Here is a 27914-nt window from a genome sequence, read left to right as displayed (position 1 = left end):
CCGGCGTGGAAGTGGAATTAGAGCCGTGCTGCCATCCAGGAATTGATGTCATCACTGAAGTCGAGTTGTTTGTTTGTTTGAAGGTTTTTCAAGATGACCCTCGTGACCCCCAGGGCTCCTTGTTCCTGACGTGAACGTGCATGACGAGATGTTTTTGGTAGCGTAAAAAGAGTCTTCTTCTGAGACTTGATTTACAGTAAACAGTTTGGTGAAACAGTTTGCACACAGAAATGTCACAAATTTCACAAGTAATTACAAAGAAAAGGCAGGTAACACTTCTTCAATAATCTGTTTCATTTATGAGTACAAGGCATATGTGTGTGTGTGTGTGTGTGTCAAAAGTTTCTGAACAGTATACTTTTAATGATTTTAAAATGTCTCTTCAGCTCACCAACATTTTAAAATCATATATATATATATATATATATATATATATATATATATATATATATATATATATATATATACAGTATATGTGTGTGTGTTTGTGTGTGTGTGTGAAAGAGAGAGAGAGAGACAAAGACATTAAAAATAGTTGTAGACTTTTGGTCTGTATATATATATATATATATATATATATATATATATATATATATATATACACACACACACAGTACAAACCAAAAGTTTGGAAACATTACTATTTCTAATGTTTTTGAAAGAAGTTTCTTCTGCTCATCAAGCCTGCATTTATTTGATCAAAAATACAGAAAAAAATGTAATATTGTGATATATTATTACAATTTAAAATAATTGATTTTAAATGTATTATACTTTAAATTATAATTTATTTCTGTGATGCAGAGCTCAATTTTTAGGATCATTATCACATGATCTTTTAGAAATCATTCTAATATGATGATTCATTATCAAAGTTGGAAAAAGTTATGCTGCTTAATATTTTTTTCAGAACATGTGATACATTTTCAGGATACTTTGATGAATTAAAAGTAAAAATAAATAAAAGCTATGTTTTTAAAATATAAATATTTTGTAATAACAATATAAACTACTGGTCAGTAATTTGGGGTCAGTAATTTTTTTTCTTTCTTTTTTTTAAATAAAATAAATTTTTATTTAAAAAATCACTTTTATTCAGCAAGGATGTGTTAAATTGATAAAAAGTGATACTAAAGAAAATACATTATTAGAATATATATTATTAGAAATGTTTTTTTTTTTTTTTGGAATAAATGCAGTTCATTTGAACCTTTTATTCATCAAATATATTAGACAGCAGAACTGTTTCCAACACTCATAATAAATCAGAATATTAGAATGATTTCTAAATGATCATGTGATCGACTGGATGTTACATGTGACTCTGAAGGCTGGAGTAATGATGCTGAAAATTCAGCTTTGCATCACAGGAATAATTTATTTTTTTAAAGTATATTCAAATAGAAAATTATTTTAAGTTGTAATAATATTTCACAATATTTCAGTTGTTTTCTGTATTTTTGATCAAATAAATGCAGGCTTGATGAGCAGAAGAAACTTTATTAAAAATAGTAATTCTTCCAAACTTTTGGTCTGCATATATATATCAGTATAAAGCATGCTTGCTAAATAAAAGTATTAATTTCTATAACCCCCCCCCCCAAAAAAAAATAAAAAAATAAAATAAAAATAATGATAATAATAATGATAATAAAATGTTTCTTGAACAGCACATTTGCATATTAGAATGATTTCTGAAGGATCGTGACACTGAAGACTGGAGTAATTATTCAAAAAATTCAGCTTTTAACACAGGAATAAATTACATTTCAAAATATATTCAAATAGAAAGCAGTTTTTTTAAAGAGTAAAACAATTATTTCACAATATTACTGCTTTTGCTGCATTTCGGATAAAATAATGGCATAAGAAGAAAATTTTCTAAAAAACAAAAAAAATCTTACTGATCAAAAATTTTGACTGATTTACTCAAATGTCAAATATACTCACTCACACACACACACACACACACACACACACAAATATATATATATATATATATATATGCACAACAAACAGCAAAGTTATCAAAAGCTATCATTATACAATTTATCTATTTCTAATTTTATATATTGTTTAATAACAAGATGTGTGTCTTACATTAATGGATTCATACAATGTAAATACAATATGCCCAAGCTTCCATTTTAATTATTTTAATGTTACCTGAACAATTAAAAAAAAGAAAAAAACATTGAAATATTTCTTGAAAGTCATAACGTGGCACATTTTAGCTGATGGGTTTGAAAAACTGAACTTTATAAAATAATCTGGCTCTCTGCAATATTTTTTCTTAATTTGACATCAAGATACCCAATATGATGATTTCAGAAATGTAAATGTTATTAAAATATGACCTGGTTGAACATGTCGTCATGAAATATTCTAATTTTATGACATTTTATTAAGTATACAAATAAACATTCGACTGAATATTAATGAGACATCTGTATAATATATATATATTTCAAAGTCAAACTCTTTAAATACCCTTTCCGGAAAAAGAGTCTCCATAAATATATAAGCTATATTGGAAAAGAACACGAGCGTCATACTTCCAGGGGCTGCAATGCAGATTATCCAGCACTAGATGGCGCTGTTGCCATTAAACAAAGGCAGGAGAGTGAAGAGTCATATGTCATGTCACTATCCAGACTTTAAAAAGGCCTCAGTATATGTATTTATTGTTTGTTTGTAATTATTATTTTTTTGTGGATAATTCGGGTCGCATTGGGCAAAACAAAAATCTGAAATACATGCAAAAGCGTTTAAAAACGACATGAATATTTAAAATAAAAATGATAATTAAAAATAATTAATTAAATATTTACATATTAAATACAGTAATGGAAATAACGTGTCATAAACAAAAGCTAGACATAACAGGCCCTTACGATATAAACGTCATGACGTCATGACGTCATGACACTACGCCGTATGCGTAAAGTCCACCGCTACACGCGCATTCCCGAAAACGAACGCAGCTATCTTTCATAGCACCAGCTTGCGGAGCTGCAACCTACCCTACTATAAACACCCTCAGCGCGAGATTAACCGGCATTTCTTTCTCGCATTGCGTAACTCCTCTTTACCGAGTGCCGTTTAGTTATATTTCATTCAAAATTGTGTGCTTTTGAAGGTAAATACAGGATATGGTTCACAATAAAGTGCAGGATTGACGTCCTTTCTGGTAACGTTAGGCAGCAGGTTTAAAGAGCCTTGCATGGGGCAGTTGATCTGCTGGGCGTGAATGACAGAAGGAAGACGGGAGATCGGATCGCTTGGTAAGCATTATATACATTGTCTTTTTTATGTTTCATTCGACAGGATCCGATCTGATGAATTGTGTGTTCTCGTATCTGTCGTAACTGATGTGGTTTAATAGTTCGTTAAACAGTTGAGCTCGTCATCATATGTCAGCTATTTTTGTATCTATCACTGTTGCTGAGTCCCAGCTGATGCAACAATGTAAGTCGTTCTTAAGTGACAGTTCATGCATGTTGCTCTGGTAGCTCATCTTAATGTGGTTACATTTTGCATAATGCTGTATTTATCATAGAGCGGGGTTTAGATGCATGGTGGGTTGTTTGACAGATCATATCTGATGTTTTCTGGTCCATCATGCTGAACAAATAGCAGTTTCTTGGGGGTGATGTGGTGTAGTGGTTATAGATGGTGTGTTCAAACCCTTCAACCCTGTTGAAAAGACCAGGACGTGTAATTTTATTTGCTGGGTTGGATGCCTGTACTGTTTTTACCCTGTCAACCAACTTCATTAGAAGGACCATGCTGGTAAAAAAATGCTTTCTGCTGGTTACACTAGTTAAGCAGATAGACAAGCACCAAACTATGGAAATTCATGCTAGCCTAGGATGTTTTTTTCTGCAGAGAACAGGTGACCCATGAACCATCACCATTGTTTCTTCAAGCAAGCCATTTTAAAGGGACAGCTCACCCCAAAAAATAATGCTGTTATCATTCACTCACACTAATATCGCTGCAAACCTGCAACAATATTCAACACATATTCAAACTTAAATATATCTAAATATTCTGCCTCTTGTATGATGCCAGTGAAGTCAAACGTCATTGGTTCTTGCATGTCTTGTAGAATTTGTGGAATTAAACATGCTATAATTTTTGAATGTTTGTAAGCTGGGTCACCATACTTCCACTTGTTCTGGACGGGTTTTCTAAACTGCCTAAATTGTCCAGGTTTTGTCTTTTTTTTTTCTTGTTGTTTTCATACTTGCTTAAAGTCATGACTGAAAAGGAGTTTGACCAATAGCATGCAGACCTTATACATAATATACCAATCGCTGCATGCGAGAAGGTGTTACCTACAGAGAACAGTCATACCAATGCATATTTTAGTATGCATTTATTTTACTTAAAAATTCCATGAAAAGAGGACGTATGGTCTCCCTACATGAGTGTAAATGTCCTGTTTCCAAACAAAACAATCACATGGTAGATTTGGAATATAATTCACAAGTCATATAAAGTAGTTTATGCTCCCTTATTTTGTCATTCTTTTTTTACCTTGACCGCTTGATTCCTCATTGACATTCATTATATTGGCTTCTGCAAAATATTAGTTTGCATTTCATTGAAGAAAGCAAAAAGTTAAAGGTTTGGAATGACATAAAGGTGAGTAACTGATGACAGAACTTTACCATCGGGTTTCTCCAGAAGAGTACTGACGGTTACATAGGCTAAAATGAATGATTATATCAGGTTTAATAAAATAATTATTAAGTTTCTCAAAACCTTTAATGTTTTTACAGTGTTCAGGAGACATTTTGCTCTCGAATTCAACAAAAGCCTCAAAGCTCAGCTTTGTAGTTGTGCATTGAAATCTCGGTGTGCCCCTATGTGTTGATGGCCTCTGTCTGAAATGTGATCAGACTGGAAGTAAGTTTTAGTTGTCGTTGTTCAGACTATCACCCCCCTCAGACCATTCTGAATAGCTGAACTGAATCCACTTTAGTCTCACTTCATCAGAAAGTCAACAGCAATAGCACTTGGCAATGGAAAATCTTGTCTGGACAGCTTTATGTTTGTCTGATTGATTCAAGCTCAGTCCTTCACCTCTGTGGCTGGGAATGACCCTGTGGTTCCATATGTGCTCTCTGTTTTCGGTTAACATCATTTGTGCATTCCGTCACTTGACTGTGGGCTCATTTGCATCAGGGGTTTCCAAGAACTGCTTGAAAACATTTCAGGAATTATTTCTATTAAGGCAAAAGAGACAGTCCCAATTTTTAATGCTTCATTGTTGTTATACAGCACTCTTTTGAATGCTTGTAAAAAGATTCAACACTACAATGCCTGTGTTGTAATTTAAGAAAGTATTTCCATTAAAAGATGTAGCCTACTTTCATAGTAATGCTTTGGTAAGATGTGATTATGTACACACAGACATTAACAGGATGCACAAATTGGTAAAGCATTGAGATTAGGCTTGCACAAGGGTCTATTTTAATATTTAATTTTTATATTATTAATGGTTAACTTGGGTATTTTTAATAGGGCCGGGACTCAATTAAAAAAATTAATCTAATTAATCAGAGGCTTTGTAATTAATTAATCCAAATTAATCGCATTTTAATCGCATATAAATATTTGACCTGAGAACAGTGAGAAGTAATTATTTTTCACATGGATTTATAGTATACCATCGAATAATGACTGAATCCATAAGCTTAAGCAACAAAATATTGTTTATTTTTGTTCAACCAAGTCTAGCAGACCAGTGCAATTTTTGCCATTAAGTGTAGCAATAGCATATTTAGAAACAATTTAGAAATAGTACATTTCAGAAAATCAGGTAGCTTATAGGTGCTGGAACCTTCTGTAAAGTGTTTTTTAAGTAATACACAATACTGTCAATTACATTCAGAACATTGGAAACCCGGACTATTAGAAAACATCTATCTGATGCTTCAGAGGCCATAACATACTAAGTCCAACTCTCAATAACCTTTGGCCAAAACAATAAAGAGTTCAACATAAACTTTTGCACCAACAAAATAATATATAGTTCTACATAAAGTGTAAAGTCCACACTAGCTGCTATATGTTTTGCGTTGAGGTGATACTTGAGACTCGGATGTGCTGCGGTGATATGCGAACGCTAGTTGGTGCTCCAGTATAATCGGTCCGCCGAAACTCATCCAGTGAGAAACGTTCCGTGGTGCAAAAATAAGTTATTAAAAATGCGGGATTTTTTTCTGTAATTAATTAATCTTAGTTAACACGTTATTTTTTGTGTAATTAATTAATCTCAATTAACGCGTTAAAGTCCCGGCCCTAATTTTTAACCATCTTTTGAATGTTTGATTTAATCATAGTGTTACTTTATCAAACTTGATTGGATTGATTGTTATAAAGTTAAACAAACATGGTAAACAGCATATACAGAAGATGAAATCTATTGTCTAGTGCTTATTGATGTCGGTGCTGTTGTTTTCCCACCAAAATGGCATCACTTCCTGTAGCATAATGTTATTAAGCATAAAGCGATTTCACAAAAGTCTAACAGGATGGGCAGTGATATTTCACAATATTTCACAAAATTTGAATGAATATATCCAACACATCTGAACTTTTTGGCGGGAATAACCCAGCCATTATTCTGTCCTCTAGTTCAATTTGAAAAGAACACCCAACAGCTATCAGATCAACACTAGTTTAAAACTGATCTATTTTTAAATGTGCTCTAAAGTACTATTTGTGTGCATAACCACCTCTTTCCCATCATTAATAGTAACGTGTAACTGAAGATTGTCTATATTTACACCCAGCACATTGTACTCGCGCCAGTATGTCTGTTGTAAAGTGGTAAACACCTCAGAGTATAAGCTCAGGATCTCTTTAAATTGTCCGAAACATTAAGGACTTGTTATTGTCATGGTTTTTGTAGGATTAGTCAGAGATCCCGGGAATGTGACACTCGGTCCCACACCACTTCCCACATAACTGTGAAGCAGCCTTGAGAAGCATCCTCTTTATTTTTACTCCTAGCGAAACCCTAGAGGCTGTCGGGTGTAATAAATTCCGGGGTGTAAGACTCGGACGTGGAAGTGCTGGGTCATGTTGCCCAGCGGGAGGTGGTGGTAACTTGCTCGAAGTGACGAGAACGCCACCGGGTTCACTGACGTGAGAGAAACTGAGGCAGGCGTTCACGTTGCTCAATTCCTAGACTGATGGTGTCTGGTTCATTCAAGGTTTTAGTCCTGGAGTTTTTCATTTTAGATCATACTGCTGTGCAAGTGTTGGATTCATCATGTCAATCATTAATGATTTCCAGATATAATCAAGGAAGGTTTCATATTCCTATTTTAGCTTATCATATTTTTCCAAGACTGAAATATAATATCGTGACTCGTGAGAATGTCTCTCATCCTAACCATAATAAATCAGTGACATTGTGAAATATTATTACAATTTAAAATAACTGTTTTCTATTTTAATATAGGGCTGTAGCTATCGAATATTTTATTAATCGAGTATTCTACCAAAAATTCCAATGAGTAATCAGATAAAATGTGTTTTTGCTTAATTAAAGTGCAATATTAATTATGCAAGAGAAAATAAGACTCCTAATAATTCCCTAAAAATAAACTACTAAGTTTCTGTTTTAAAAAATATATTTTTTTATTTTTAAATGCATAGAATGCACTGCATACATCAAAAATGAACATTTAATTATTACTAGGGCTGTCAAATGATTAAAATTTTTAATAAAATTAATCAGAATTTTCAGTGGATTAATCATGATTAATCACTGTTTGCAATAACACCTGAATCCTAACCATTTTTTTTCTGAAATGCATACCAAAAGATAAATAACAGGACACAGATACATAATTTTCATGTTCAGATTCATCAATATGTGGTTCTTTTTTTCTGGATTTCAAAAGTTTAACATTTACTTAGATCAAATTTACCTGAGCACTATATCAAACCATGCCAATTAACTACAGATAGTGTAAGAGTTTTAGGTGAACCAGTGGTTAAATATAGCCACATATCTATGAAATTATGCATAGAGAAACTCAAAAGAATGAACTCAGAAACACAAACATGCGCCCTCTGCACTCTGGGCACACTTTTGGGAGGTGTTCATTTGCTCTGCCACAATACTTTAGGATCGATATTTTCACGTTCTGAAGGCTTCAAGTGCCAGTAAAACCAAGTAAAAATGCATATGCTTTTCCAAACAGCTGTAATTTTCGCTGCATTGCATGTAGGCGTTCTGCGCATGCGCAGTGTGAAACACCGGACGCTATAACAGGAAGAAGCTCCAGCGTATCAACTACCAAAGTCGTCTCTGTTTATCGAGCTTGGCATGAATGTATTTGAGAGTAACTCGGGTAAAACCTTAAGCTTCTTCTGTGTTTTCGTCGCGGCGCTCGCCGCTGTTTTTTACTATCTTGAGAATTCAGAGATCGACGAGACTTTCCTGCCCTGAATAATTTGTCACACTGCGCATGCGTGAAATGCGTTAAAAAATTTGACGTAATTAACGACAAACAACTGATTAACGTTGTTAACGCGCTATTTTTGACAGCCCTAATTATTACCCATTGTTTCTCTGTCTGTAGTTGTACTGTGAACAATGACAAGAAAGTTGACAGATGAATTAAGTGCATTTAAGTGCCATTCAGTTGGGGTTTTAAATAAAGCATTTTCTGAGATGCATATTAAACATCAAACACATAAAACATTCATTTAATTTATCTTTTAATTATTGAACATTAACTTAACTTTTTGGTAAACAAAGGGGATTTATTATTAAAAATAAAACATGGAAGAAATGTTGTGCGATTAAACCTTAAAAAAAAAGTTAGATTTTTTTTATTTATTAGTAGGCTATGTACATTCCGCTGAACGATGGTAATACATATCTGGCAAATGCTTGTCTTTTAACTAAACCAGACTTTTATTTTGACGGGTTGACATACTTTTAGAGTTCTGTGTATGTGATGTGACGCTAGTTTTACTCAAATCAAACGGTCAAATGCTCATGAAGGGACTGTCAGAGCAGTTCTGGAGATAGGGCATATGTGTGAGCATCGCAACACATGTTTAAATGAATCTACACCCCACCTCCAGCAGTGTGGTGGTGTTGGAATGCTCGAAAAAGAATACAGTCACAAAAAAACTAATTATTAGTATATTAGTAGAGTTTGAACTTATGCATCGCATACTCAAACTGAGGTTTTTAAAATGTCACAGCTCTGAAAACAAATGGAGATTTTCGTTGTTACGTCTTCAGATGAAAGCTAACTGTCTCTGAGGTTGGAAAGAGACCCAGAAAGGTGAACCCTGGGAGTTGTCAGGCTGTTTTCATCTTCACAGCATCTGTCATTAGGTTATTTGTAGGCTAGTTACAGCCGCTGGAGTCTGTAATCAGTTTTAGAGATACTAACTAGATTAGGGTGAAGTCTAAACCTTCTGATTAATGAGTCACAATGATGTAAGGGCCAAGTGATTCGCTGTTTATCTGTAGTGCATGACTATTGTTGTCATCAGCATAAGTAAGCTGTGCATAATGTGACCATAATGTGTTCTTCATGTTTAATCAGAGCGTGCCTCAGGAAAATGACCTTGATTTACTTCTACATATGGTTTCTGGTACATTTCTTACATCCTGACTGGGGAAAACAAACACAGACTGTCGCAATATGCACCATAACAAACAAAACTTTAAAATGCCAGACATAAGCTCTGCTCCAAAATCTATTTAGCTGCCTAGAAACTTGACTGGATATATGTAATGCTTCCTTATTATTTAGTAACAATGAGGCATCTCAGCTTTCTGACCCTGCTTAGACAGCAACGAAACTACCACTTTCATGCGCCAGAAAAGTAGTAAGGACATCGATAAAATAGTCAATTTGTCATCAGTGGTTCAACCTTAATTGTTGCATGTTCATAAGAGAACTACAATGCATGTGTTTGGATTCCTCTGTGTGTAAACAAAGTGCAGTGCATCCAGGTTGTACCTCAGAAAGCCGGCTCCTGTGTCAGTAACACCACACGCATGCGTCGTGGTACTCTCCTGAATGCACAAGATGTCACATGGACTATTTTAATTATGTCCTTACTACTTTTCTGGGACTTGAAAGTGGTAGTTTCGTTGCTGTCTAAGCAGGGTCAGAAAGCTCATGGATTTCATTTAAAATATCTTAATTTGTGTTTCAAAGATGAACAACAGTTTTATGAGTTGGGAACAACATGAGTAATTAATAACAGAATTTTCATTTTTGGGTGAACTATCCCTTTAAATCAACCACTTTCAGACTTTCGGGCTTAGAAGAGTTCCATGAACTTAGAATATGTAATCACCCAAGTGACAAAATGCTAAAAGATGTTCCATTTTTTTATAAACACAAAAGTCTATTGTCAGTAGCATAGGGATGCATAAAGCACCTCTAACACACAAGACACGTTCAAACCCAGCAGGTTCCTGTTGGTCAATGTGGTGAATAAATGTTTTATCCTCATTCAAAACTCATATTGACTCCTATTCCTATTGAAACTGATCTCTTTGCTAGGTCTTGAACTGTATTTTAAATTTTCTTTTTCTTTTTTTCTCTCTTCCAGCTATGTACCTCTTGCATGTGAATAATGTCCAGTGATGGTGCCTTCTCAGACCCACATAATGCTCAAGTGGCAGGAGCACCTGAACAGCTCCTGGGCGGCGGAGGACAGCGTTCAGACAGCCAGACGCCACGGAGCGGCAGCTCTCTATGCAAAACTGGTTTACAACAAGGAGGTTGTGGGCTTGGCCCAACCAGTGCAGGACCTAATGGGTCCACGCTTGCCTGACTTCCAGTACGAATCCAGCGCTGAGGAGGAGAAGGAGGAATATCTGTCCGCGCTGCTCCACAGTCAGCGATGCCTTGCCCACCGCATGCTGGCGAGGACCCCCTTTGCCCTATCCCTGCACCACAGACTGATGGTCCTCCAGAGGGTGTTCTACGCCCTCCATAGCAAGTATCATGACCGATTCCGAGCACCGCTGCCTCCCCAGCCCTCATCCTCCAGTGCAGAAGGGGGTGCTCTAGAGTCAGTGTCTGAGCCTTGGCCAGCAGGCAGTTCCCGTTCAAAGTCGGGCACAGATGTTCTTATTGAAATGGGAGTCCGGACTGGGTTGAGTCTCCTTTTTGCCCTACTGAGGCAGAGTTGGCAGCGTGGGCGTCTTGAGAACCCACCAGACGTAGCACTGTGCAACGAGGTGCTGGCAACTGCATCTTCAGTCCTGGCCGCCCTGCCTCCTCTTTCCTTGGCCAACGAGAACAAGATCCCAACAGTGGGGCTTGACTGTCTTACGCAAGTTGGAGACTTTCTGAAGAAGACGGCGGTCAGCGGGTCCGGGGCGGATCGGGCAGGTCGCAGGCTATCCCTGGAGCTCCTCCTCTCGTTAGCCTTACAAAGAGGGTCCTTGCGCTTCCTTCTGGAGTGGGTGGAGGTGGCGCTGGCTGCCTCCGCTTCCTCTACCACGTCTAAAACAGTTGGAGTGCGTTACGATCTGATCCATCAAACCCTGCAACAGATGCGCCAGCACATGGTGTGTTCTTGCACTATGTGGCTGACCTAGCGGTCATGCTAATAGCATGAGTGAAGTAATATACATTAATACTAATGGGCTCTAATATAGAAAGCTGTGCCTCTTTCAAACACAATTGGGTATAGAGTTACGGTGCTGAGGCAAGGCTAACACTTTCCTTCCTTTATTCATCCCACCCTCAGCACTTAAAGCAAATTGTTGTTGCTAATAGCTACTGCTAATACATTACTGCCATACAGTAGTTTACCCTTCTGTATTCCTCTCATGGAGGGCAGGAATGATTTAAACGTATATCTCCTTGCTCTAACTAATATTGTGGCTTTCAATTGACCGGGAGCTTTTGGCCATCTTCCCAGATCTGAAAGCCGCCGGAGCCACACCAGACCTGCCATGTGCCATGCTCTAATTTATTCATGTCTTAATCAATGGGAAATATGTCTACTTCAAGACTTTAGTGCTTGAAGTTCAGCAGAACTTGTTCCCTGTACTAAAGGAACTGTTTGGATAAAGATTTTCCCACTCCTGATGTCAAGGTTAATTCGTTCTCTGGACCACTAGCTGGTTATGAACGTAGCCAAAGACTATCTTCAATCAAAACATAATAAATTAATTTCCTTTCATGATAATGTCACCTGGGCAACTGAATAATGCTAACCAATAGACAAATAATGATTTGAATGTTGTGTTTTAACCAACTTTGGCATTCAGGTCACTTTTTCCTAAAAATTCCTACTATACATTTTATTTTCTCTAGGCATATTTTGTTTTCATCAATTAAGGAAGTGACTAGGGTTGCCATTTAACTTTAGGTTCATATCATTCAATCGGTTTTAGCAAATTAAAAAACATGAATGCATGCTTTTATTTTAAAATCATATTAACCAGCCATTACCAAGATGTCTTGGAAAGAGTCCATTATTTGGAACACATTGTGTTCTATTCTAAGCATTATATTTACCCTATTAATTTCTTAGTGCATGGTATTAATCTGATTGTGAACCCTTTTATTTGTGCATATGTTTAATTTATTTTCCAATTTGTTCTGACCTCGTAATTCTTAAAGGGATAGTTCACCCAAAAATGAAAATTGTCATTTACTCACCCTCATGTTCATTCCAAACTTGCATGATTTTCTTTTTTATGTTGAACATAAAAGAAAATATTTTGAAAAATTATGGTAATCAAACAGTGGATGGTTCCCAACCTATTTATTTCCCTACTATGGAAGTCAGTGGGGACCAACAGCTGTTTCGTTCTTAAATAAATAAAAAAAATTGGTTGTTTATTCAACAACCAATTGATAGAAACAAGCCCCTACCCTACATTTTTTTTATTTGTTTTTTTTTTAATAATCTGTTTTACTCCGCTGTGCATCATTAAAGGAAATATATATATTTGGCCAATATATAGGCACAATGAATAAAAACGTAATCATATAGATGTCTCAGTGGTGTTCAGTAAGAATGCTACTAATTGTATTGGTTCTACCATACTTATATTAGCCATAGATATTGCAGCTGCTAGTATTATTGGTTTTAATTTGTTGTTGTTCCAGGCTGTTCGTGGTGAATCCGTCAATACTCAGGTGCTGAAGAAGGATGCAGATGGACTCTGTAGGCTCTCACATGTTGCTCTTTGCCTCTTTGAAGAGGTGTGTTTGTGCAAATAAACCTACAAGTGTTCTGAAATATACAGTGTTAACAAAAAATTGCCAGGCTTTGTCTTCTGTGACAGATCTTTAATCTGCCTGTGTGTGTGTTGTAGATCTGCACCCTGGCCTCTAACTGCCTGTGCTCATGCAGCGCGGGGTCTTCCTCTTCCTCTGGCTTGGAGAATGATGCTGTCATGGTGTACGTGTGGGGCAGCAACAGCAGCCATCAGCTCGCCGAGGGAACGCTTGAGAAGATTTTACAACCCAAACTGGCTCAGGGCTTCAGTGATGCACAAATGGTTTGTGTGGGTTTATGTTACTCAAGAGTATTGAAAATCCAAATAACTGGAAGCCGTCGTGAAGCTATCATTAGTTCCAACAGAAACAGCATGAGGACGAGGAGACTGATCTCTCCAAGAAAAAAATTAATGAGCGCGATTGAAACACTTAATATGACAGTTGTAAAACAGAGCTTTTAGTTAAAAGGTCCCCTTTTTCTGTCTGGTCTGTTAGCTCATTCATATTAGATGGACAAAACTGGATGGCACTGCAATTTTTCAAATTATGGAGGACTTTGGTTTCACTTTCCTGTATGACAAAATAAAAACGAAATATATGTAAATTACATTGTTAGCTGCATGAGATGCATCATATAGGGCCAGATATATAGAGTGTAAAATTATTTAATTAAATATGGATATTAAAATATTAATATTTAATTAAATATGGATATTAAAATATATTGTCATATTTTCTTTATTTATTTTTGGTTGTTTTTTTATATTTAAACTTATTTATTTATTTATTTATATTATGTATATGTGTATATATATATATATATATATATATATATATATATATATATATATATATATATATGTATGTATATGTATATGTATGTATGTATGTGTATATATGTGTGTGTTTGATTATAATGTAACAGTATGTGTTGTGCAAAGACTAATCTGAAGTCTCTGCTATTTAATATGGACATGTCTTTTCATTATTATTGAGATGCATTTTGGATAACAGCAGCCACATAATAAACAGATACACTGATACAGTTTAGACCATCTCTGTTGTTAATTCAATTGACTTTGCTCTAAACGCTACTCTTCCCTTTCCACCTTCAGATTGAGGCAGGCCAGTACTGCACGTTCTCTGTATCTGCAGATGGGGCAGTGAAGGCTTGTGGGAAGGGTAGTTATGGGCGGCTGGGACTGGGAGACTCTAATAACCAATCCATGCCCAAGAAGCTGGTCCTGGAGCCGCCTCGTACCATGAGGAAGGTGTCGTCTTCCAAGGGATCAGACGGACACACGCTGGCTGTCACGGCGGAGGGAGAGGTGTTCAGTTGGGGAGATGGAGATTACGGCAAACTGGGCCACGGGAACAGCGCCACACAGAAATACCCCAAGATTATACAAGGCCCGCTGTTAGGAAAGGTGAGAGGGTGTTTTCTACATGCAGAAGTTATTATTTGTATGTTTGGATGTGAGTGTCTAATTTATAGAATTTCCCTCAACTGCATTGCATTGCCTTTGCGAACCCAGAAAACCTAGAAACAGCATATAAATGTGTTAGCAAACACTCTAGCTACTCAATAGCATATATGCGAAAACCCTAGAAACAATAGCATCACCATAGAAACATCTTAACATCACCAGAGCTCAATAGAAACTACACTAGCAACCACAGAACACCCTAGCAATAACATAACAAGTAAAAAAAAACCTTGCTATCACATAGCAAAGCCTTAGCAAATCAAATCCCCTAGTAACCACAAAGCGATGCCCTAGTAACGACAAAAGAAACTAATATTTCAGAAACAGTAACACATCTCAAATCTCATAACATCATTTCAATTGTTAAAGTGTGTGTGTTGGCTGTGTGTGTATTGCAGGTGGTGGTGTGTGTGTCTGCTGGATACAGACACAGCGCTGCGGTGACTAATGATGGAGAGCTGTACACCTGGGGGGAAGGCGACTTCGGTCGACTCGGTACATCATTCTCCTCTTACAGACCATCAACATCACTAAACACACACACAAACACACTCCTGAGGTCTGAGGATCTATTCTTAGAAACATGGTTTTGTCAGTGAAATACAATTCACTATTGATTTCTGGGAGTTGGTTTTAGAGTTTGAATGACTGCTGTGCACGGTGCACACTGCTCAGTTTTCTCTCTTTAATCCATAGAGAAATCATTTGCCAGGCAGTCGACAGGACGCCTGATCCCTCAGACTGTTGTGTCAGAAGTTCTGCCTGTCTGTCTCAGTCTCGTTTCTCCTCTGTCGGCCGGTCATGTAGGTCACAGCGACAGTCACAGTCGTAACGTGCCCACTCTGGTGAAGGACATCAGTGGGGTCGGGCAAGTGGCCTGTGGCAGCTCTCACACCATCGCTGTGGCTCAAGATGGACGAATCGTCTGGTCCTTTGGAGGAGGAGACAACGGTATGCTGATGTTTCATATAAATGGCCATATTCTGTAGTATTTTATTTAGTTTTATTTTTTTAAATCTCTGTAGATGTCCACATTTTCCTCTTAAATCAGTCGGAATTTAATTTCTGATTTCCATTTTGAAAGTGACGTGAGATTCAGCCAAGTATGGTGACCCAAATTCAGAATTCGTTTAACCCATCCAAAGTGCACACACACACAGAGCAGTGAACACACACACACACACACAGCAGTGAATACACACACGGAGCAGTGCCTTGCTCAAGGACACCTAAGTCATGTTATTGCCGGCCCGAGATTCGAACCCTCAACCCTAGGGTTAGGAGTTAATCTCTCTAACCACTAGGCCACATCAGAAAGCTATATTGTAACACTATGAGACATCACATCTGCTGACAGACTCAAACCTGTTTGAAAAAACAGCTGTCGTAAAGTGTTTTCAGAAGGCATAATATAAAGCCAGTAGTTGAAACAAGTGCAAACACGGCTTCTGAATTTGACTCACCTTAAATTACTATTATTCATGTTAGAGGCAGTTCTGTAAGTGTAAACTCTGTGTTTGTGTTACAGGTAAACTGGGACATGGGGACACAAACCGTGTGTACAGGCCTAAAGTGATTGAAGCCCTACATGGCTTCATTATCAGAAAAGTGTGTGCTGGGAGCCAGTCGTCACTGGCTTTGACATCTGCTGGCCAGGTATATACAACCTCATGTATAATGCTGAGCAAATATGTACCGCCCATTTAAATTCTGACGTCTCTGTGTTTTGGTGTGTGTGCGATGCAGGTGTTTGCGTGGGGCTGTGGCTCATGCCTCGGCTGCGGCTCGTCTGAGACCACCTCACTCAGACCTCGACTGATAGAGGAGCTCAGTATCACAAAAATCATAGACATTTCCTGTGGAGACAGCCATTGTCTCGCTCTGTCTCACGGTAAGAGAGATGGAGATTCCGCTCTTCTACAAAATGTAAAGACAAGAACTATTTTTTTTTTCTAAATTAAGTCTACAGAGTATGATGTGTTTTACACTGCATATTTACATTTATTTGCATAAATAATGCATTGCAAATTATCATCAAATTATTTTATAGTAATTCAGTTTATAAAAACATTATAGAACATTTTATAAAAATAAATTGTTGATCAGTGCTGTTTCATTCGTATCTTATTTTGTTGTAGTATTTTATTCTTATTTGATTAATTATTGTTATATTCATACATATTTAAAATTTGCATTTTGTTTTTGTATTTTTATTTTAATATCCGTTTACTTGTAATACATTTTGTCCTTTTTTATTTGATTGATTATTTATTTATTTATTTATTTATTTATTTATTTATTTATTTATATATAGCTGTAATTTATTTGGATTTTAGTTTAAGTTTTAGGAACGTACCTAAACTTATTTATTTCAGTTAATTGCCAAGACAACATGTTCATTTTGTTTCAGACTTATTGAAATTAAATTAAATTAATTTTAACTGTAGTTAACAATAACAACACTAAGGATTACAGGAATATTTACCAAAAACATTTATATTTTTCATTATTTACTCACCCTCATGTAATCCCAAATGGAGAATTTGGAAATGAAAAAAAGTAGTCTATACAACTTGTGTGCTATATTTCAATTTTTCTGAAGCCATCTGATAGCTTTGTATCAGAAAGAGACTGCAATATAAGTTGTTATTCACCGAAATTGGATTTTTTAGATTGATGCTGCATTTAGTTTATTCTAAGAAAATGCTTGAGTAATTTCATTGGTTTGTGGGACAGAAAACGAGGTGTTTGCTTGGGGGAACAATGCCATGGGGCAGTGTGGGCAGGGCCATACCTCAACGCCAGTCACCAAACCCAAGAAAGTGATTGGTTTAGAAGGGGTGTCAATACAGCAGATTACTGCAGGCACCTCCCACAGCTTGGCTTGGACAGCGGTTCCCACTGACAGGTGAGAAGAGAGAGAAAACTGTGTTCATTAGTTGAGATTTGATGGCTTTTCATGTTTGGTATTTCATTATCTGCTTCTCTCATTGTTTATGGATAATGCAAATGGAATAAAAAGCCCCATCTTTCTGATCTAAACCAAAACCAATTTGTCCTTAAATGAGTTTGAGTCAACAGGAAACGGCACCATTCTCATATTTGTTATGCAAATCAAACCGGTATTGCTCTATCTGGTGTGAGTTCCACCGCTAATGTTTTAATACAATCGCATTTACATTTTCCATTATTCACAGCTGTTCAGGTGCTTTGTTTTCCTGACAGGACTGAGTGTGAATTATCGGTGTGTGTGTTTGTGTGCTGGCAGGCAGCTGGTGGCTTGGCACAGGCCGTTTTGTGTGGATCTAGAGGAGAGCACGTTTACATACCTGCGCAGTTTCCTGGAGCGTTACTGCGATCGTATCAGTGGGGACACACCACCTGCACCTTTCCCCTCTAAGAGGTAAACACCTAGCAACAACCCTCCCAGATTTACAGATGGATTGTGATTTGCACGATTTTATTTGTTATATTTGGAGCTGCTTTTTGAAATTGTAATATAAAAAATGTCTGTTTCACTCTACAAAATGGAGAATAAAGTGCCATTACATATTATGGACGGATGCTCCGACAATGCCAATCTGATTTATAGACATTTGCGATGTCAGATGTCAGTAGTTCACATCTGTCAACTGCAAGCTTTAAGATTACATAAGAGCTGTCATACAGATTATATAATATCCTAGATCTTTTCCTGCTGGTGCCTCAAGATGGTAAGTGATGTATGTTGACCTTGAGGTCAGAACATTTAATTCTGCACCAGTGTCTCCAAAGAAAGAGAGAGTGTGCGTCAAATGTCTTGATTCTATTACTCGGAAGCTCCCAGGAAACGTTAACCATTTTATTTTATTTTATTCTACTCCTCCAACCACTGACCTTTAAGTTTCTTCTTCAGATTTTTACTGTTTCTCAAGTCGCTGCATGCATAGCAGTGCCCTAGCAACCACCTAGCACACCCTAGCATTGTGTCAGAGAGTTTTGCATAGGCAAGCGCAAATTCGGCTTTGTCTGTGTCAGTGTCAGCTGCTGAAAGACACTCCTATAGCAGGAATGTCTCACACACACACAGCCGCAGGGGTATCTGGCACAAGCCCATAACCGTCTCCATGCCCACGGGGATGGGGTCAGAGCAGCATATGGCCTGGCACTCCGTAAAGGTCACTCTAGACTTCTCATCTTTAAACCTCTCTCTGTTTCGACTCCAGGGAACATCACCAGTTTGTGTTGCTGTGTATGAAACTCTTGTCCATCCACCTGTCATTGGCCCACGCAGGGGGAACGGGGGCCACAGTGCTGGGTGCTCAGGGTCGGCCCCTCAGGAACCTGCTCTTCAGACTCATCGACTCTAATGTACCAGACTCCATACAACAGGTCTGCTGTGAAACAGTACTTTTGCTGCATTGTATGCTAATTCAGTGTTGCTTCCAGTTATTGGTTCTGCACAATTCAGAATAATTTGCATAAAATGCATCACCATTTTTACAATAATATTAAGCAGCTGTTTGCTTTGACTGTGTTCAACATTGATAATAATAACAAATGTTTCTAGAGCTCCAAATTTAGCTTTGCCATTCCAGGAATCCATTTTTATATATATCTATATATATATATATATATATATATATATATATCTATATATATATATATATATATATATATATATATATATATATATATATATATATATATATATATATATATATATATATATATTAAAATAAGAAAGAGGTAATTTAAATTATAATAATATATTTTGTATTACTCTTTTTACTGTATTTTTGATCAAATAAATGCAGCCTTTGTTAGCATACGAGTGTTCTTTCTATAATCATACTGACCCCAAACCTTTGAAAAGTAGTTTTTATTTTTCCTTAAATTTAAATTTGAAGAAACAAAGCTTGCATAAGGTGCTGAATAGTTATGAATATCTGTTTCATTATGTGATTTATTGTGCTCTTTGGCTTAATTATACTTGGCTCGGCATACTGTATGTTATTTGTCAGTAGCTGTGTTTTCATCCAAGTTGCTAATTTAATTTATGCATGAGAATGAAATATTGCAATAAATAAAACTAATTTCTGAATGAAGAACATTGTGTTCAAGAGAAAAAAAGGGCTCTTTTTGATGGGAACTGGTGCAAAATAGAAATTGTAGCCATTGCGAAAGCTTCTGTGACTCTTTCATTAAACATAATAAATTGTATTTTTTATTATATTTATTTTTAATATATTTTTTTCCCCACACAAAGTAAAATTAGTATTATATGTTTATTATAGGTTTTAAAAAAAAATATATATTTTTTTTCCATACAGCACTTTTAAGGCTCAAAACAAATATTTTGTCTAATTTCGATCTAATCTAATTTCTGGCAACAGTACATAACAGTAAACAACTCCAGCCAATCAGAATACTTGCTGGAGTTCCGCCCACATGTCCAAAACTCTTAAGATGATGGAATCTTTTGGCTCGGTTTTCTTTTTGAGGGAGTTTGCAGGGTACACGACTCTTCACAGCCTTCAAGAGTTCAGTTTAACTTTTTGACTGAATCATCCGTCAGAATGCCAGCGTATGAGTCATTCCTACGCCATGATAATTAATTTTTGTTTGTGTGTTGAGGCGGTAATGAGCACGCTGTCCATCGGAGCATCTCTGTTGCTGCCTCCTCTCAGAGAGAGAACGGAGCTGCTGCACTCGCTGTTACCTCAGGGTCCAGAGAGCTGGGAAAGCCTCTCTAAAGGACAGGTATGCAAACACAACTATATTAAAGTCTGGCGCATATATCAACATTTGCTGAGAAACCCCTGCTGTTCCTCGAATGATTCTGTGTGATTACTATTACAGCGTCTACAGCTGGACATGGTGCTGAACAGCCTGCAGGAACAGAGTCACGTGGCATCCCTGCTGGGATACAGCTCACCTGGGGAGTTGAGCGCAGGACTGGCACTGCCGCCCACCCCTGACCGCCCCACAGGAAGTGTTAGCTCAGGCTCAGAAGCTCCAGACCAACTCCACCTGGCTGAAGTGCTCCTGAAGACCTTGCTGCTCAGCATCGGCTTCTATACAGTCAGTTCAACAGTTGTTTAGGGTTGTCAGACAACAAAGTTGTTCTTCGTTTTCAAGCCTCAGTTGATTTGAATGTAAATTAGCATATTAATTAACATCTTTCCCAAATACTTAATGATTCCAGGTTTTTCCTATGAAAATGCAGCTGTCATCATAAGAATATATATGTAAATATATATATATATATATATATATATATATATGTATATGTATGTATATATATATATATATATATATATATATATATATATATATATATATATATATATATATATATATATATAATTTTTTTTTTTTTTTTTTTTTTACATATATATACTTATGATGACAGCTGCATTTTCATCAACTTTACTCCAGTCTTCAGTGTCACATGATCCTTAATAAGTTGATTTGGTGCTCAAGAAACATTATCAATATTAAAATAAGAAAATATTTTTGTGGAAACCACTTTTTATGATTACTTGTTGTACAAGAAGTATAAAATAACAGCATTTTTTTAAACATAAATATTTTGTAACATTTTAAATGTTTATACAGTCCATGGTGAACAAGATTATTATTTTTTTAATCTTACTTAACCAAAATATTTGAATGGTAGCATATAATAATACTAATTGAATTTAATAATTTATGTATGCAAAAATGTAAACCTGTTTCTAAAGCTCTCTGCCTACTTCCTATATGGGAAATGCTTGTAGGAAAAGCCAATCAACTGAGATGTTTTGATGTAGATAAAATTCAAAATAAAATTCTAAAAGGGATTTAATGTGTGATATATTTTAGAAAAAACTTTTAAAAACTCAAAACACAAATCATAATATGTTCTCCTTTCTGTTCACTCTGTTCCCTGGTTGTTCATGCAGGAGCGAGCGTTTGGCGAACTGGAGAAGAACAGTGATAAACAGCAGTTCAGTCAGTCCCAGAAACAGACGGAGGCTCCATCACACTTCCACCACTTACTGTCAGCCCTTCACAGACACCTGCTGGCCCACTGCTACATCCACACAGGCGCTGAGGTACAACACTGACACATTTCCTGTTAAAACCCACTCCATATGATAGCTCCCACAGGCTGCCAGTTGCAGTGGTTATGCATTGTAGTTTTAAGAAACAAAATACTGTTTTGTGAGCATGTTTAGTCAAAAGTTCTTGTTCCAGAACCCGGGGGTGGTCTGCATAAGTCTTTGCTTGTTGTGTAGGATGACAGTAGTGTGGTGCTGCTCCATAAACACCTGTGCCTGCTGCTGCCTTACGCAGCCGAGACCTTCAGGAGATCCACTATTCTGCTGGAGGAGAGCACACTGGACAAACATGTCATCGAGAAACTACACAGTGAGAACACACTTTATGTGCCATCCATCCATCAAACGAACCATCCATACATCCAGTCACCAGCCGTTTTCAACCCACCCATCTGTGTATGCATCCATCCACGTGTCAATGCAGTAATTCGCCCATGCATATCCCTATCAATCCATCAGTCCATCCATCTTTACATCCATACGTTCATTCATGTAGTTGTCCATTTTTCTGTCTGTTTGTCCATCCATCAAACCATTCTGACCAACCTATCCCTCCTTTTAAAGTACCCTTCTGTCCATCCCTTGATCTACTGTATCCCTTTGTCTATTTATGTAGCCATCCATCATCCCCTATTCATCAACCCATCTATTCATCTCTCCATCTATACTTTTGTCCATGTAGCCAATGCCATCCATCCATCCATCCATCCATCCATCCCTTCATCCCCATTCATCAGTTTATCATCTATCCCTTTTTCCATTCAAACATTATTCATCAATCCATCTATCATTCATCCATCCCCCTTCTGTCAATCTATTTATCCACCCATCCATCCATCCATCCATCCTTGTAGCCATTCATAATCAGTCCATCCATCTATCTAGTATTATCCATTTGACCAGCTATTTGCTCATCCATCCATCTCTCTGTTTATCCATCCCACCATCCATTAAATAGTCTCCCATTCATTCATCCATCCATTTCTCCAAACATCTATTTATGCAGCCATCCATCCATTCATCCATTTATGTGGTTATCCATTTGTCCAGCTATTTATCCATCCGTCCATCCATCTATCAGTCCATCCAACCAGAGTTACTAGAGTATTCACATGTCCATCCGTTCATCCCTCCATCCATCTATTATTCCATCCATTTATCTTGCCTTCCATTCCTCCAATCCTGGTAGCCACCCTGTGATCCAGACCCAGTGTATTGAGTTATATGTTTCTCTATAGCTGTGCTGTTTGGTTCGGTGGCGGGCAGTCTTCTGTGTCAGGTGATGTACTCGCTGCTCCTGCTGCCATTGGCTGTGGTCAAACCCCTTCTTCCTCACCTGCTCACTCTGCTTGAACATCTCAATGAGCTCAACTGTTACCTGCCCAACACTGCTCACCTGGAGGACATGGAGCTGGAAGGAACCTCAGAAGGTAAGGTCCAGAATTATGTATTTCTGTCATTCTCAGAAAACATCCCGAATACCTTAATGCATTGTTTGAACGGTTCAAAAACAACTTAATCATTTACAAATGACAGATCATCAAGATAGATACAGTACACAGGCCTACTTCTACTAAGCTAACCAAGACTTATCTTAGCACTTGCATATTATTGCTCTTTGGTTGGTTTTGATTGCTTCTATTGTTCTCATTTGAAAGTTGCTTTGGAAGCGTCTGCTAAATGTCTAAATGTAAATGTACTTCCTATTGCAGAAGCATCTGAAACCTCTGAGCCAATCACAGTGCCAGAGTCAGAAGACTGGGCGTGGCTACTAGACCTGGAGAGGTCTTTAGCTCTTGCCATTGGCCGATGCCTGGGAGGTATGCTTCAGGGCCCGCCCCCTTCCATCCAGGAGAAGACCGCAGAGTTCTGGCTGTGTAACCCGCTCCTGAGAAACGGGCTGGAGATAGACTTTGAACAGCTGGGTAATGACCTGCCAACAGGAAGCAACAGCTTATCGTTTGTTGTGTGTTATGAACACGCACATAAATACAGATAAATAAATACTCATCTGTGTGTGTTATCCTATAGACTGGGCAATGGGTTGGCTGACTGAGGCCGTGTTCATGGGTTGTGGAGATGTAAGACTAGCTGAGCTGCGGCTGTCGGAAGAGAACACAACGTTCGTGGAACTCGCTCTTGGCTCCCTACGAGAACCTGCCAGCGCCCTCTGGAGGAAGATGAAGGAGTATGCAGCGAGTCGAGGTAAGAGATGGACAGGATTTGTTTAAGTGCGTAAAAAATGAAAAGAAGGTAAAATATTGCAAGACATTTCTTTACATACTTTTTTGGAGCCAGATACTTAGAAAAGTGGCTTTTGCACCCGAGGAACATTTTGATAGTTCCTATTATGACCATAGAATAAAACCGATCCCTCATTCGTAGCTGGAATGTGAATTCTATTCCTTACAAATCTATGCCTATATCTATTGTAAGAATTACCTGATTTTATTTGCACCACAAGAACTGTGAACGATCATCATGTTCCTGTCTAAGTACTGACCATCACATGTGTGTTTTTACCCAGACTGGGACAATGGTGGATCAGTGGGAGACTCTCTGTTAGAGACGGCGTGTCGCTGTAGTTTGGCTGCTCTGCTCAAACATGCCGGCCTTCATGAAGCCTACTGGCAGGATAAGTAAGTGAGATCCACACCTCGCCCTCATTCTCTCTCTTCATTTAGATGTCTTGAACACCTTTTGTCTTCCCACGTCTCCCTTCTGCCATAGTGTAATGAACTCTTTAATTAGTTGACCCAGATTAAATAAATATATGCTCTATTTAACGAATGACTCTGTATGTGAATATTAAAGTGTCAGTGCCTGTCTCTCTCTGTACTGCGGGACATCTCACACGATAAATTCCTCAGCCATAATGACTCATTTGTAAGAGTGAGAGTTAAGTGAATATGAATTGACAGTCATGAATATCCAGATCAACCTTCTGCAGCAGCAGCTGGGATGAACCAATAGTTTGAACACTCTGTGTGTGTGTGTGTGTGTGTGTGTTTGACTGCAGATATGAGCCCTGTGAGGTGCTGATTGAAATATATCAGGTGGTGTATAAAATCCGCAGCATTCTGCTGTCTTATAAAGAGAGCATAGGAAACACAACCAGCGTCCAAACAACTACCATCAAACAGGTAAAACACATCAATAAACCAGAAACCAGTCATATATACACTACTGTTTAAAAGTTTTGAATCTGAAGAATTTTTATTTATGCTCTTATGCGGTTTATAAAACGGTTTTAATATACTTTAAAAAAGTTAAAATGCTTTAGTGTCCCATGATCCTTCAGAAATCATTCTAATATGCTGATTTATTAATGTTGGAAACGGTTGTGGTGCTTAATTTTCTTGGGAACAGCATTTATCTATTTATATTGAAATCAGTCAGTAGTTTTTGGCTCTTGTTTTTGAAAGAAATTTAATAATATTATCCAGAACATCTATTCAAATATAAAGCAGATATTTTAAATGGTAATCTTTCAAAATATTGTTGTATTTTTTTATTTAAACGTAGCCTTGGTGAGCATAAGAGACTTCTTGCTTTATTTACTATATAATGGCCTATGTTTTATGCACTCCCACTTTAGAAACATGATAATAAACTTGGGTTTAAGTTTGAAACTATTTTTTGCTACACTTGACAAAATTACTTGTAATAAAATATTATATAGTGACTTTCCCTACCTCCCAATTTCTTTATGCTGATTCACACTAACCAGGGACAAATGAACATTAACCAACATTATCACTGTTACTCTGTGTTTCACCGTGTCCAGGCTTCATTGGGCTCTCAGAGTCCCATTGAGGAGAGGCAGGATGCGGGCAGTTCTGGAGAGCAGACAGGAAGAGACCCAGATCCTAGCAGCCAGTCACCCCACACAGCCGAACACAACCAGGACGATCCCTTAGAGGAGGAAACGCCCAGCATCAGCAGTATGTACCTGCCGGGTAAACACGCTGCTTTCTGTGTTCTTCCCTCACAGAGCAAGTGTGTCCTTCTGTTCAAACAAGAACCAGAGGTTTCTTTGTCTCAGTATCTTTTTTGGGGCCCACAGTTCAAGGATTAAATACTAGAAATACATAATTTGTATACTTTAATTGAATGATTATCTTAGTACGCTTGTATTAAAATATATGTAAAAACATTGTCACAAAGGACATTTGCAGTTTTTGATTTGTATTTTAATATGAACGTGCAGTAGGATTTTGTCATGACCTTTCCATTTTGTCGTTGTTCTTATTAGTTTTTAAAAAGACATCTTGAGATACCTATTGTTTTATGTATAAACATTTAAGATCGCATGTAATCAATAGATTTAGCATGGTCAGTGCAATTTTAATTTTATTGTATACACTTTATACACTTATGCTTCTTTATATTTTGAATTGGATTTTAATTGTTATATATTGTGTTTTAATTTAAATTAATTATATATATTTTTTTAATTATGTATTATACATAAAAAAAAATATATATATATATATATATAAAATTGTTTTATTTTTTTAGTTCATTTCTTTAGTTATTTTGGTGCTTAAGCTTATTTTGCAAGGAAACAGTTCTTTATTATTTTACATTTTACATATCAGCCAATATTTGTCAAATATGCAAGAGTATTATAATGATTGCTTTTATATTATTAGTAATAGAAAGGCAAACATAATATTTTCTTGTTTGCCACCAGCATTAAGCAAATACGCATTTATTTAATTTAAACAAATCTTTGAATGACAAATGAATATTTAATTTCACAAACCTTGCAAACAAGTGAGATCTTGTGAAGTGTGAATTATTATTATTATTATTTTTTATTATTTTTTTTATCCATCATGATCGCATGTTCTCTGTGTGACGATCGGCCCATGTTCATTGAATGCTTTAAACTTTAAACGTTAATTCAAATTATGCTGCACTTTATGTATTTATACATACACACACACACACACACACACACACATATCGGCTATCGGCTGCTTTCCAAGATATCGGCATCAGCTGCAAAAAAGCCCCAGTATCGCTCAACCACTAATTAACAGTAAAATCCCTAATTTTTTTTGGTGTTGTATTGTGTAATTGTGATCCATTTGTTTGTGTCCTCCACCCCGCAGAGGTGCTGCAGTGTTTCCTGGCCACCCGTGAGGCCATGCAGCTCCAACAGAACGAGACTGTGTACGAGTCGTCTGGCACTAGCACGTTACCCAGCAGCACTGAGAGCCCTGGGACGCCAGACAGGGAGCCCCCCCAGCGTCCCTGGGACCACCACAGCATCAGCGACCAGGGCTTGTCCTTCTCAGCAGCCTGCCACCTGCTGGTCTCACGCTGCCTTTTCCTGCTGCTGGGTGTCCGAGCTGCTTGGCAGGAGGAGAGTGTGTCGTCACAGACGCCCACTGAAAGCAGCTTGGCCAGGTTTGTGTTGTTTGCGATTACAAAACATTTGCATGTGCGGGTGTGAACAAATCTGAAAGTAATAGATCTCTTTCACAACATAGATCTCCACCCTACTGTGAGGCGTTAGGATCAAAGATGGAGTTACACTCATCTTCTGAGAGAAGATTCAGTGAGAGAGAGGTATTTGTGTTTCTTATGTTTCCCCCTAGTTTAATATCAGGGAATTCGTTTTTTGATTTTGTTATTTGTAATCTGTTTTGTCACAGACACCAGATGAATCTAAAAGCTACTCAGGGTCATTCAAAAATAAAATTGGTGAGTAGTGTATGAAGTAGCATATTATTTTGTAATAAGTCTGATCTCGTATGTCTGATCTCGCACATATTGGATCTATTGCATGTTTCATCTCTTACATGACTGATATCGCCTGACTCATCTATAGTTTCTCATTTCTTCATTCTCATATGATCAAACATTATCTTTAACCATCACATCTTTAATCTTTTAATATTTCATGTCAGATATTTAACATCTGATCTTTCACATGTCTGATTTCAACTGTCTGATCTCTTGTTTCTAATATTTATTGTCATCTCACATCTCATTTAACATAACTGATGTCTTAGATATCTGATTTCATATGTAAGATTACTTGTGTCTGATCTCACATATCTTACATCTTTAATATCTGA

The 27914-nt window shown here is 37.2% G+C and overlaps 1 protein-coding gene across 3 annotated transcripts in view; it reads left to right on the top strand.

The window, feature by feature from the left end:
- Positions 1-2985: 2985 nt before the first annotated feature.
- Positions 2986-27914, top strand: part of LOC113038877 (probable E3 ubiquitin-protein ligase HERC1) — a 63423-nt gene continuing 38494 nt past the window's right edge. For 2 of the 3 annotated variants that reach the window (XM_026196639.1, XM_026196640.1), the window contains exons 1-25: positions 2986-3284; positions 10615-11581; positions 13137-13232; positions 13346-13531; positions 14366-14677; positions 15136-15232; positions 15434-15688; positions 16266-16393; positions 16484-16628; positions 17474-17645; positions 18006-18140; positions 18943-19108; positions 20354-20479; positions 20579-20800; positions 21664-21816; positions 22000-22132; positions 23061-23252; positions 23535-23747; positions 23854-24027; positions 24350-24461; positions 24842-24965; positions 25610-25781; positions 26943-27240; positions 27324-27402; positions 27489-27537. In XM_026196639.1, the coding sequence (XP_026052424.1) occupies positions 10649-11581; positions 13137-13232; positions 13346-13531; positions 14366-14677; positions 15136-15232; positions 15434-15688; positions 16266-16393; positions 16484-16628; positions 17474-17645; positions 18006-18140; positions 18943-19108; positions 20354-20479; positions 20579-20800; positions 21664-21816; positions 22000-22132; positions 23061-23252; positions 23535-23747; positions 23854-24027; positions 24350-24461; positions 24842-24965; positions 25610-25781; positions 26943-27240; positions 27324-27402; positions 27489-27537 (4672 nt within the window). In that variant the 5' untranslated portion in view covers positions 2986-3284; positions 10615-10648. The remainder of the gene's footprint in view (positions 3285-10614; positions 11582-13136; positions 13233-13345; positions 13532-14365; positions 14678-15135; positions 15233-15433; positions 15689-16265; positions 16394-16483; positions 16629-17473; positions 17646-18005; positions 18141-18942; positions 19109-20353; positions 20480-20578; positions 20801-21663; positions 21817-21999; positions 22133-23060; positions 23253-23534; positions 23748-23853; positions 24028-24349; positions 24462-24841; positions 24966-25609; positions 25782-26942; positions 27241-27323; positions 27403-27488; positions 27538-27914) is intronic. The other variant, XM_026196641.1, reaches the window with a different exon arrangement.

The sequence above is a fragment of the Carassius auratus genome, chromosome 21, assembly GCF_003368295.1.
Source record: "Carassius auratus strain Wakin chromosome 21, ASM336829v1, whole genome shotgun sequence".
NCBI classification, from domain to species: domain Eukaryota; kingdom Metazoa; phylum Chordata; class Actinopteri; order Cypriniformes; family Cyprinidae; genus Carassius; species Carassius auratus.
The sequence above is the reverse complement of the archived record's forward strand: the minus strand, read 5'-3'. Positions and strand labels throughout refer to the sequence as shown.